This window comes from Molothrus aeneus, chromosome 15, assembly GCF_037042795.1.
Source record: "Molothrus aeneus isolate 106 chromosome 15, BPBGC_Maene_1.0, whole genome shotgun sequence".
NCBI classification, from domain to species: domain Eukaryota; kingdom Metazoa; phylum Chordata; class Aves; order Passeriformes; family Icteridae; genus Molothrus; species Molothrus aeneus.
Genome location: NC_089660.1, coordinates 199,572 through 212,748, shown reverse-complemented (window position 1 = coordinate 212,748; position 13,177 = coordinate 199,572). Strand labels below are relative to the sequence as shown.

General features: G+C 41.2%; 1 protein-coding gene across 1 annotated transcript in view; it reads left to right on the top strand.

Annotated features, from left to right (window-relative positions):
• The window catches only part of KDM3B (lysine demethylase 3B), a 47,905-nt gene that overhangs the window by 27,680 nt on the left and 7,048 nt on the right, over positions 1-13,177 (top strand). Inside the window, exons 16-17 of the mRNA XM_066560004.1 lie at positions 2,043-2,309; positions 10,161-10,332. Of these exons, the coding sequence (XP_066416101.1) occupies positions 2,043-2,309; positions 10,161-10,332 (439 nt within the window). The remainder of the gene's footprint in view (positions 1-2,042; positions 2,310-10,160; positions 10,333-13,177) is intronic.

Below are 13,177 nucleotides of genomic sequence, written 5' to 3'. Positions count from 1 at the left end.
TGGCAACTCTACGCGTTGTCTCACCACATCTAATCAGATGTATTGTGTAATGTGTTTTTTCACTTTCCTGGCTTCTGATCTTCACTGAGTAATTTAGATTTAAAGAACTTATGGAGAACTCTGGTCCATCTCCTGACTTAAATGTCTGGATGCTTCAGACTTAAATGTCTGTAACACACCTGAGAAACAGGTGTGTTACTCAAATTGAGAGAAGTAAGACTGCTGCTCATGGAGAGAATAATCTTGATCTTTCTGGAGCATTGATAGTCTGTTGTGAAGAATAATAAGCATTATCTTTAATAATTAAGCTGCATCTATCTTACAGCCTCTAGCAAGTCAGAGTAATGGTACATTTTTGAGACCATCCAAAGCGGATGATGTTATGATCTAGTCTTATTTGGGTAAGACAGGCTGTAGAAAACTAACATAATTCCAGGCAGCAGTAGAGAGTGGAATCAGACTAGCAGTGAGGTAGTGCCTGTTAAAGGAGGCCAGGGTCCTGGAGGACAACAAGCTGCACCTGGGCCAGCACTGCACACCTGCAGCTGCAAAGGTAAACAGTCCTGGGCTGTATCAGGAAGCATACAGCCAAAGCACATCAAGGAATGTGGTTATTTCATTCAGCTCCTGTCAGGTTACACCTGGAACACTTTCCAGTTTTGATTTCCCCGGGTGAAGAATGACAGTGAAAAATTGCATGGGATCCAGTGAAGGGCCATAAAGAATGATTAAAGCATTGGAGAGCTTGACACATTTAGAAAGGTTCTAGAAAATGGTTCTCTTCATCCTAGAGAAGAGAATGCTTTGGGGATCTGATCAATCTTACCATTTCTAAAAGGTGCTTGTAGGGAATATGGAGGTACTCATTTCATAAAGATGCATGGTTAACAGGGCAAGGGTCAATACAAGTTTCATTTAGGAGAAATTCTATCTGGATCTAAGGAAAAATTCTCCCTTTACATTCAAAGAGTGGAATAGGCTGCCCTAAGAAGTGAATTAATCTCCTTTCCTGTGAAGTTAAAGTTGGCATGACCCAGCCCAGGGGAACAAAACCTAATTTCAACAGAAATTTACAGCAGATGATCTCTAGAACTTCTGTTGGACCGAGACTCTTCTACAATTCCATAACTATTTTTTACTAATGTTATGTTTTAGATTGATAGCTCTATATATGGTGAATTTTTTATCTATTGAACTTTAGTTTTTAAGATGATGGGAGTTTTTGGGGAGGGAGGAGAGAGTGGTGTTGATTGGTTTGCTATGTTTGTTTTGTTTTTCACTTGAATGAGAAGTTTTTTCTACCAGAAATCTTTCACTGCTCTGCCTCCTCCCACAAATGTGTGAAACAAGGTCCAATAAGTGTTTATCTTCTGTTGAATATATGAAATTTATTTAATGTCTTAAGTATTTTGCTATAAGCAAGGCCTATAGGCAGGCTTTTTATTTTTTTAAGTTAAAACGAAATTTTAAGATTGTGTTGATAACCTGTTACGGATTTTAAACACCCCTTGAGTTTTAAATGTCCCTTGAGGAGCATGGCTACCAGAACCAGAGAGTCTCTCTACTAGTGGTTCCACTAACATACAGGAAGCACTTTCTCATTTCTCTGTCCATGTTTACTTAGTGTTCACATACGTGAACAGCTTATGTGTCCCAAGGTTGAATTCACTTCCTTAGTAATGGGATGAGGAAAATGGGGAAATGGAGTTGAGATATTAATGAAGTTGGAAAAACTATGAACTATTTTTACAATCAAAGTAGCTGAGCTGAATTTAGATCATTAAAGTTTTCTATTTTATGTCTGCATAATATTTTTATAGGTAGCCTTTAGCTGGTTATTTTAACCTCTACCATTGTAAAACAGAGCCGTAGCCATCTCTGTTCTGTTGTGTTGGATACATGTCTGTCTCTGAGCCAGTTTGTTTCTGATGCATGTTTTCCTGGTAGCAAGGTGTCTGTGCTAAAGTCTGAAGGAGAGCAGATATACCTTAATACTTATACTGTTGCAAGACTAAACTTACCTCTGGATTTACGTCTTCTAGGGAGTCAAAGGTAAAGCCAGCCTGCCAAACTTCTTGGACCATATCATTGCTTCTGTGGTGGAAAATAAGAAGACGTCTGATGCTGCAAAACGAGCTAGTAATTTAGCTGACACACAGAAAGAGGTGAAGGAAATGGTAATGGGATTAAATGTGCTGGATCCACACACTTCCCACTCTTGGCTGTGTGATGGTAGACTTCTTTGCCTTCATGATCCCAGCAATAAAAACAACTGGAAGATCTTCAGGGAATGCTGGAAACAAGGCCAGGTGGGTGATAAGTATCCAAGCTTTACTGCTTATTAGTGTCCTGAAATTGCAGTCTGTACATTAGTAAAAACGGTCTATTCAAACTTTGGCTCCTGAGTGAATATGGTGAATGAATACTTCAACTGTAGCTTTATAAAGAGGGGACACAGCAGCCGTGTTCACTTTATGCTATATTTATTTGGGTCCATGTCCTCTTGCATGTTGAGCTTTTCTCAGCTTACCATCATGAGAGTGTTTGCTGCGACAACCCTTTTAGTTGTAGTGTGCTTAGTGTGCTTTGAACGTCCTCTGCTCTACTACAGCCCAGTAGAGAATCCACTCTGATTTCCTGAGTGCACCTTGGCATCTACCCCACACTCGATGCTTTATATAGCCTCAGGGAAAGACTCGTTTTCTTCCAGCTACAGTGTGTACAAGAGTGAAAATGCTGCATGCAGTAATCTACTGAATTTTGGATGTACTTGATAGAGTGTCTCACCCTGAGCCCTACAGCCAGTGGGAACCCAAGTATTGTTGTGGACTCAGCAACTCACGCATGGAGCGCTCTCATGGATTGTCTGAGGTGCCATCAAGCAGTTAGGCCTTCAGACAACAGATTATACCTTAGACCTGCTCTCAGCACAGCCACTTTTTCAGGTGTCAGTCTGTAGTGCTGCAGCTTAGACTTCTCCAGAAGGACAGTAAGATCAGCCTGGTCTGACAACCTGAATCTTAAAAAATGGATGAGTAATTGCTGCTGCAAAGAAGTGTACCCACAGCTCTAACTGAGGATAATGGCCATTGCTGTTCAAACTGTATTCTTGGCACTTGGTTCTGCAGCTGCCTCTGTCACAGTTACCTTCACTAACTACTCAGAAGTGAGGCCATTAGTGCTCGACCATTAGGTCCATCATCATCTTTTCTGGAGAAGTGCTTGTTGTCGGATAGTTTATGTTACAGTGCTAGTGCGCTTGGCAGTCATAGTCCATGCTTATTTGTGGTTTTTCTCAAGACGCTGAGGTGTGGTGGGGGAAACAGGCTGCATATACCTCTTTTGGCACTCAGAGTCTACTCCTGACAGAAGTAGAGTACTTTTCATTTAAATGTAGTCCCATGGAATTGCACATTCTCTGGGTTGCCTGGGCACAAGCACAGCTAGCACATAGCTGTGAGAACTGCAAAGATGGCTGTTGTGCCACATGCCTCATTTCTGTTCATGATTCCTCTGGCCAGCTCCTAATTGTTGGAGGAAGGTACTGTGCAGCACACCCTCACTTGTCTGACTAGAAACTTCACTGCCAGCTTCCCACTAAGTGCAGTTGTCTACGTGTCCTGACTTTTTTGGGGTACATAGGAATCTCTTTTTTTTATTATTTGTTTTCTTTTTCATCCTGTTATATTTTTCTGATTTATGAGAGATTTCAGATCATTCTTCTGCAGTGCTGTGGTGTCCATCATCTGCTTTTCTTTGCTAAGAGCTTCTTAGTTTCTGGTTAGCATACTTTGATAATTTTCTCAACACTTTCTGTCAGGAAATACTACTGCCTCTCCTAGGATGATCCTAAACATCTTGGGAATGCCTACAAAAAATGTGCTTGTCAGTTTCTTTGCCAATGAGACTGGTTAATCACCATGTGCAACATGCTGCTTGTGACCGTGTGCTTCTTGGCTGGCGATGAGTCTTGAGAGACTGCTTAGGGAGTCTAGAGATGTGATTATGAATCGATGTGTAGCTTGCAGTGTGCAGCGCCATCCAAGTTGGTGTACACCCTGAGGCTCTGGCTACAATTGCCATGCTTGTGTACCTAAAATAGCAGGTACTTTGTGACCTGCTATTTTAGCATTTGCTCCAAGGTATGCTATTGATGCTTCTGGATCATTTAATCATTCAGAGGACCCCTTGAATAGGAACAGACTGGGCAAGTCCTTTGCTCATTCAGCAGTCCTCAAGGTGGTGTTGCAGTCATTGGAGTTTCCTGTTGAAATGAGAAAAGGAATTGAACAACCTCCCTTGTTCCTGCATAAGAGAAAGCATGTGACCCAGGCAGGTGTTACTGTCTCAACAAGAGTATTTTAAAAATCATTTCTTCAAGCAGAGACTCTCTGAAGAAACTGTTCTCTGTCACTGTACTTCCTTGGCTTACATCCTCCTGTACATCCCAGCTGCACCTTTAAAAGTCAAGTGAAAGATCATTAATTCTACCACTATTCCCCAAATCCCCTTCCTGCTTTGTGTTTTGGGAAAGGTTATTTGGAAAAAACCCCTTAGCCACCCTCCCCAGCACAATAAATGCACACTGTACACTAGGTCTGTGCCATATGAAGATGTTGGATATGATGGCATCCCAAATTGTTAAAAGAGAAAATTCTTTTCCCTTAATGCTTAGATAATAATGGCACTCTTTCAGTGTCACTCAAAAAGAGCAGCGTTTTGAGTCCTTCATCTTAGAAATTGTCAGAAACTAGTTAAACTTCGTCTTATCCCAGAATTCACTGAGACCCTAAGAGTTATTCTTGAAGTTGTTTTTAAAGAGCATTTTTTTCTCCTGAAAATGGTTTTTGCTCATCTGGGTATACTGTTAGGATCCTCATCCTATAGCAACCTGGTATTTTCTGACTTTTTCTGACTTTCCATGTTAGGATTTCTCTTTTTTGAGACACTGAAAATATGGTACGGTGCTGGTGCTTTTTGGTTTGGTTTGGTTTTTTTGGGGTTTTTTTGTTATTTTTATCTCCCTGTAGTTTGAGAGCAGATTTGGCAGGAGATGTCTACCAGGCAAGTCCACTGTCATTTTATCTTGGAGCCCTATCTGTGTTATTCACTAGAGAGAATATTTTTTTTTCTTCCATTCCAAATTTGCTGCTTAATAGCCAGAAGGGTTCTACTAAGTTAAGCAGTTTGGTTGTTTTGGGGTTTCTTTTAATTGCTGTTTACAAGTGGTCAAGTGAATACAGTGGGGATCAAAATGTCATTATTTTTCTGCACTGAAGACAGCTGGTTTAGCTATCAGCTTAAAGTCTACCAGGCAATGCTTTCTACACATCCTGTGAAAGGTACTGTGAAAAGTTATTTTACTCATAGGTGATCCCTAGTGTTTGTTGTAGAATATGCTTAAACTTTTTAATTGCCCTAATTGCTACCATTTTTGTTGGGATGAGGGAGTATATTCAGATTTGAGATTGCTGTATTTGGTTTGTTATCTTGGGGAGGTTTGCTGCTTGTCAGGGTGTCACATTTGGGACATAGTGGGAAGACGACCAAAGCTTATCTGTCCCTCAAACACGTGCCCTCTGCTGCTTTTCCATATTGGCACTCAGAGTACTACTGGCGAGACCGGGAAAGTATCAAAAGTGGCTGTATGGCTCTGGAAGTGTTAACCAAGGCCGTGGAGCCCTCATGGTTTTCTTGCTCCTGCCAGTGAAGGGTAGGGGAGTGGACAGATCCTGCATGTCAACCATGGTTTGCACAGCCATTTTTAACCAAGAGGGTTTTGTGATCATGGGAACCTCTTTGAGGATTGAGGGTTGTGTGGAAGAGATAGGATCTATCTAAGCAAAAAAAAAAAAAAAGGATCTTTGCCAACAGGCTGGCTAACCTTATGAGAAAAGCTATAAGCAGGAGCAAGGGATGGAGAGCATGACCAGTGATATCAAGGAAGGAATTGATTGATTTGGCAAGCAAGCAGTGTGAGGTGATGTGAACAGGGATAATCCCGTACTCAAGAAACAAAGGATGAAAGATGTCCACCTCAAGTATATGCATGTAAGTAAGGATCTGTATGCATCACAGCATTGTGAAGAAAGCTCTCACACTGTTTCTGGGAAATGAACATGACTAGATGTCTTTCTGAAGTACCTGTACACTAATGCATGCAGCACATTAAACAAAGAGAAGGAATTAGTGTGCAGTTGCACAGCTGTGATCTCATTGGTATGACAAAGTGGTGCGATAGCTCATGCAGCTGTAGCATGGTAAGGAATAGGTAGAGGCTGTTCAGGAAGGACAACACAGGAATGACAAGCCAGGAAAGTAAGCAGGGAGCATTGCTGTTTTTGTGAGGAAGAATCTAGAATGCTTGAAATTGTGTGGGAACTGATGATGAGCCATCTAAGAACTTAGGGGCCAGGATTATTGAGCAGCAATTATGGACAACATTATGGAAAGTATCTGCTACAGACCAACTGACCATAAAAATGTGGTAAGGCCTCAGAAAACTGGAGGAAGCCCTGTGTTCACATTTCCTGGGCCTCATGGGACCACCCTGATACCTGCTAGAGGAACAACACAACAGGTCACAAGCAGTCCTGAAGTTTTCTGAAGTGCATTGATGTCAGTGTTCTGAGACAGCTGATCAAGGAAACAGCTAGGGAAGGGCGCTTGTTCTGGACCTTGTGCTTTCACACAAGGAAGAACTGGTAGTTGATGTGGAGATATGGGGCACCTTTGGCTGCCGTGACTATTAGATGGTGGCATTCAGGTCAAGATTCTGAGAGGAGGGAGCAAAACAAAAAATCATGATCACAAATTTGGGCTTTGGGAGAGCAGGCTTTTGCCTTTTCAGATACTTGCTTGGAAGAATCCCACGGGGATATGGTCAGGAAGAGAAAAGGAGCTCAGGAATACTGGTTGAATCATGCTTAAACTGCCTTGTAGCCTTCTGTGATGATATGACTGGCTTGGTACATGAAAGGAAAGTAGTGGATTGTTTTTGTCTTAACTTTAATAAAGGCTTTTTACACTGTCAAAATGTCATCAAAGTGACTTGGTAAGTGAACAGTGTGATGGACTTAAAACTGATTGAAATGCCATGTGTGAGAGCACTATCACTATCACTATATCATAGAGGGTCACTTCTGCAGTGAGTAGTACTTGTCGTGTCATTAGTGACCTAGATGGGGTAGGGTTCATACACCCTTAGCAAGTTTACAGGCAATACAAAACTAGGAGGAATGACTGATACAGCAGATGGGTTCTGCTGCTATTCAGAGGGTCTGAACAGGCTGGAGAATTGGACCGAGAAGAATCTAGTGATGTTCAACAGGGGAAAATGTAATGTCCTGTACATCAAGGAAGAATAACATCCTACAGCAGCTGCTGAGAAGCAGCCATTTGGAAGGTAGCTTTGCCTGGAAGAATCTTGGGGTCCCAGTGGGCAAGGGAGTGAGTACGAGCCAAGAATGTGTCCTCGCGACAAAGAGGGTTGTCAGCAAGTCAAAGGAAGTCATGGTTCCTCTTACTGTGTTCAGTTCTGGGCTCCCCAGTTCGAAGGAGGGGAGGGGGACCCCCAGTGAAGGGTCACAGAGATGATGAAGGGACTAGAGCATCACTTAGCTGAAGAGAGGCTGAGCAAGTTAGGACTGTTCAGCCTAGAGAAAAGGAGGCTCAGGAGAGTGTGGGGAGGAAATCTTAAGAGGGAGTCAGGCTCTTCTTGTCAGTGCCCACTGACAGGAGAAGTGGGAGTGGGTGCAGAAAGTTCAGCCTCAACACAAGAAAATACTCTTTTTTGGTGTGAGGGTAGTCTAAATGTTTCTGTGGGCTTTTTTGCTTTTTTTCATTCCCCTATTCCCCTGAAATTCACAGGAGTAAACAACCCCTTTTTGTTTTCTTAAATCTCACTCATCTGAAGTTGAGGTTTCATTGCTGCCTTCTAGAACTTAATGGCTGTGTTGTATTGTATTTGAAAACCAAGGCCATTTCCGTTATCCCCAGACGTGGGATTTTTACAGTCATTTCTGAGTCAATAGTTGTCCTCAGTTAGGGACTAAATTCAAAACTAGGCCTTTTAGAGGCTATTGGACAATACAAAAGAAGCAGCAGTTAGTTACTGGAGTGTGTTTAAGCAGCATAACTTCGAAGTCGCTTGTATATAGCTCTGTAGGTATCTTGGCCTAGCACGCTGATAATACATCTAGGGTCATGTGTGCTTCTCAGGGTTGTGCTGAGCTCTTCATGTGAATAAACCAAGACCCACCATCACTATACATTGTTAATGTATAGGGCACAGCTTGGAATTAATTCAAACTTGCATAGCCATGGGAACTGCCATTTGAACATAGGTAGCAGTTACAAAAGTAAAGCTTTTCAGGTGGAAATAGTTCATGTGCAAGTTCACTTTATACCCTCTTCATTTTCTCTCAAGTTTGGTAACTCTCTTTTGAGATAGCAGGGTGAGAGGAACTGAAAAGGTTTTGGCAGTGTTGGGAGGTTTGTCTGGTATAACTTTCCCAATTGTCAGTTTAGCAAATGCTTTGAGGTTGATTATATTAATTAATTAATTAAAGCATTTTAAATGCTTTTATGGGGAGAGGCCACTGAAATATCTGTTTGGAATACATGTACGTCATTAGCCTAAGCATCTTAAAACCCCTTTTGCAAGTGAGCAGCCTTTTTTCCACTGCTTGGTTTTGTCCTACAGAGTTGATGTTGATCTGTGATTATACATAAATAACAAGTGAAATAGTTAAACAATTCATATTAAAATACAAAAATTTCACATGAGAAGGCTTTACTACAAATGCTGTTTCTAGTGGTAGTTGCATGTGTGCCTAAGAAAAAGGTCAGGTGGTGGGATTCTACACCTACTCTACTGCCACAGGTGGATTGACCCTGTCTGGCTGCCAGACCCTCTACCCAGCTGCTTTCTCACTCCCCTTTCTCAGCAGAGCACGGGAAGAAAATCAGGTGAAGAAGTTTCTGGGTCAAGATAAAGCCAGGGAGATCCGTTAGGGATTGCTGTCATGGGCAAAAGAGGTTTAATTTGTGATAGAGGAGTTGAATTTATTGCAAATTAAAAATAGAGTAGGCTGGGAGAGAAGAAAGACAAATGAGTAAACACCTTACCTCTCCCCGCCCACTTCAACTTTTTCCTAAAGACTCAACTTTACTCTCTCATCTCTGACTATTCTACCTCCTTCCTGCAGGGGGGATGATGGGGGTTGTGGTCAGTTCACAACACAGTGTCTGCTGCCCTTTCCTCCTCACACTTTCCTGCTGCTTCCTCTGTATGGAGTTCCTCTCACAGGATAGTGTCCTTCACAAATGGCTCTAACATGAGTTGTCTCCATGGGCTGCTCCAGCGTGGGTCCCCAGTGGGCAGTTTTTGCTGGAAAGTTTGCTTATAAGTGGGATTCTCCCTACGGCTTCTGCCAGAACCTGCTCCAGCATGGGCTCTCCATGGACTTCCTCCAGCAAATATCCCTCTGCTGCAGTGGATCCTCTATAGACTGCAGGTGGATCTCTGCTTCACCGTGGTCCTCCACAGGTTGCAGGGGACAGCCTGCCTCACCATGCTCTTCAATGGGCCGCAAGCACCTCCTCCATCACTGACCTTGGTGTATGCAGAACTGTTTCTCTCCCTCCCTCCTGCCTGCCATCTGCGTGTTGTGTGTCCCCCTGTCTCTCTCTCTCTCTCTCTCACACACACACATGCGCGCATGCGTCAGCTGTGGAGAACTTTATACCCTTTCTCATTATTACAGAGAATGCTACCAGCATCAGTTGTGGGCTCAGCTTTTGCCAGTGATGGGTCTGTTGAGCCCGGTGGAACCATCTGTGTCCACCATGGGGCAGCTCCCAGCCTCCTCTGACAGAGCTTATACCTGCTGCCAACACCTTGCCATGGAGACCTAATGCACTTGCCTCGGCAAGTCTAATCCAACGCCACTTCTAAGGCAACTGCACATGGCGTGGAGCTGAAGTTTGCTTTGACTCTGGTTATTTGCTTGATGCACAAAAGCCAGACATGATGAAAATAGACTTGTGGTGTCTTTTATATGGTGGTAGCCAGGAGTCTTGGCTCTCTTAAGAAAGTTTGGCTGCATATGTAAGATAATTGGTTATGGTGGAGTAAGCATTCATCTTTGTATTCTCAGCCCGTGCTGGTATCTGGTGTCCATAAGAAGTTGAAGTCAGAACTTTGGAAACCAGAAGCTTTCAGCCTGGAATTTGGAGATCAAGATGTAGATTTGGTGAACTGCAGGAACTGTGCCATAATTTCAGACGTGAAAGTGCGTGACTTCTGGGATGGCTTTGAGATAATATCTAGTAAGTAATATTTATGGCTGACTAGTTTAACTGAGCAGTCTGTCTTGTTATCTTCAACTCTTAATTTTCCACCTATTTTCCTAAAAAATAAATGAAGAAAAAATCTGAATACCTATCAGTCTCATCCAAAGAAGCTATTGCTCCTTATATGTAGCACACCCTGGAAAATGCTTTATTGGTGGAGATTAGGGCAGGACTGTCCAAGAGAACTGTCTACTGCAGTGTGTTGGTGTGTGTAACTTTCATGTGTCAAAAAATGCTCCATTTCATGGGAAACTGCCTGTTTGTTTGTTTTAACTTTTCCCAGTGAAATTAATCCTCAGTTACCATTTTTAAGAAAGTAAGTAATGTGTCTACCTTTGCTCTCCTTTCAACCTCAGGTTTTATTGTAAAACTAAAGGGAACCTGCTCTCCTAAAATAGATGGAGACTTTCAGTACGAAAATTTGGATTTGGTGGAATACATCAGTCAAGTAAATCTGACATACAAATGCAAATTTATATCTATTATGAATAGCAATGCTATATGTGTGCCTCACATGATAACACTTTGTTTAATGCTCAAGGTCTTTGAGAAAACCTTCTGTCAAGTGTGGATGGGGAAACCAACCAACTAAAATTTCTGAGGACATAATAGGTCAGGTTAAAGAGCTTCTGACAAGCTGAGTGCTCCATTTTAGATTGTATATACCTAGATCTGAGTGGTCTTATAGTTACAGGTGTTAGAGCTGTAAGAGTTCATTGCAGTATTGCTGATTTTAGAGTTGTGTATAAAATGTTTTCTGTATTTATTGCTGTGTGCATATTGCAGAAATGGTGAACTGTTGGATGACTTATTGGAATGTTCATTCAGCAGTCAACAAAATTATAGATTTGCAGACCAAGAATATTCCTTTCCTAGTAATTTTCCAATCAATAAACTCCCTGCTTTTGACTTGTTTTTTTTATATGGTTAGTACAGAGTGTTGTATTTTGTACTGTTAAATTTCATACTGGTTTTGTTATTAATCAGAAATAAATGGCCTTGGAGGATATAATGGTGTGGTCTTTGTGTATTGACAGTAATTGGGAAAGTTCACAAACTCTTCACTTTTGTGCTGGGGTCATGAATGAAAATAGTGAATTTGTATGGGTCAAGTTATCTTTGAGAAATGTTACTTGCAGTTTGTCTCCAGACAGATATGCTTCTTTCAGCAAAATCACCTTTGGCTTTTCTTTTAGACAAAGCCTTTACCACATTATACATGAGAAATATTAATGACCTAGGTTGGAAAACCTTATCACCCTTGATAATTTCTTTTAGATACCTTTTATTTAGAGTTTCTTCAGCCATGTTCAGTCCCTAGTATAGAGGAATGTTATTTGCTGCTAGTCCAGATATTTCACATTCTAATTCTTATGAAAACTGTTGATAAATTACCTAATGTCTCTGACTTCTCTGCACTACATGAATTCTACATTTTTTAAATATGTGGCTGGCTCCTGATCTCACATTAAGTTACCAAGGAGATGTAGAACAGCCACTGACTTTGGAGGTGTTACTGAGATTATTCTATATGATACTTAAATTAATTTCAATCTTTTGCTGTTTCTTTTAATATTTTTGGGCTCAAAGTGGACTTTTGAAAGGTCTGACTTTTTGTTTTGATCCTTCTTACACCTGCTTTTCTTTGCTGATATTTTCTGGGGTTTGTCCAGTTTCATGTAATTTGTCAGATCTGTGTTATCATCCAAGTATTTCTTCACTCTGTCCTTTCTGAATAGCCTCCCTACAAACTGCGTCTTCTTTAGATCAAAGATCCTTCACAAATTCAAAATCTTGAATATGGGAAGTTGTGAAACATCTTGAAATTCAAGTCCTTGAGCTTTTCAGTTCGCTCACCTCTCTAAAATCTGTAGCTTATCAAAGTTTATCTTTAAATCAGTCACTTCAGTCACTACATATCTGCAGTTCTTAATTCCTTTTAATTTCAATAAAATATTTTTTTATATTGCAAACTCGGGCTGTCTTGTGTAGCATGTTGATATGTAACACAGATGTGATTCACAGATCTCCAAGTCCTAATTTCTTAGATATGCTTTCTCTTCCAATGCTGTCAGGAGCTCTGCTAGATCAGTTTGGCTGACAATTCTCAGTAAGGTAGGAAGCAGTGAAGGGTGTTACTCTCTGGGGAAATGGGCATGCTAAATTCTTAAGACTGTTGTACACCTAGTTTTTTAATTGGTGGCTTCATGTAGAGTTGTGAAAAATCTCGTAGAAGAGTGAGCTATGGTTTTCTCTAAATGTTACAGTGAGTTCTCTGCTAGTTGCGTACCACTTCCAGAAAGACTCTCTTAGCCCTAAGATCTGAGGTAGAACAGCAGTTGATATGGTCAGTACTGTCACAGCATACATCCACTGTTGCATATGTAATGCCATCTTTCTGTGCTGCTCAGTTTCTGTTTCCAGTCAGGACTTGTGTAAAACTCCTAAAGTGAAGAACAAATGTTTGGTTTTGGCACTCTGCTAATTTGAGTTCCTTCAGCAAAGAAGAATTAAAGAAACCTAAAGGCTGTCTTCCTTTGTGACCACCTGCTCTTTACCTTTTTTTGAATGTAGTGTACGATGGTTTCTTGCTTTACACTGAAGTTAGGATTGATTTCAGAACAAGAACCAATCACTTTAATTTTATAGAAGTACCGCTTCTCTTGAAATTAATGATAAAACTCCCATAGACTTTGGTAAAAGGAGTAAGGAAGAATGTTTTGGAAAGGCTTTTGAAGCTGAATAAAAACTATTCTGAAGCTTAGCAGCTGTGCAAGATCTGTCAAACTTCTGCTGTCAGTGATTATATCTGTGTATGTAT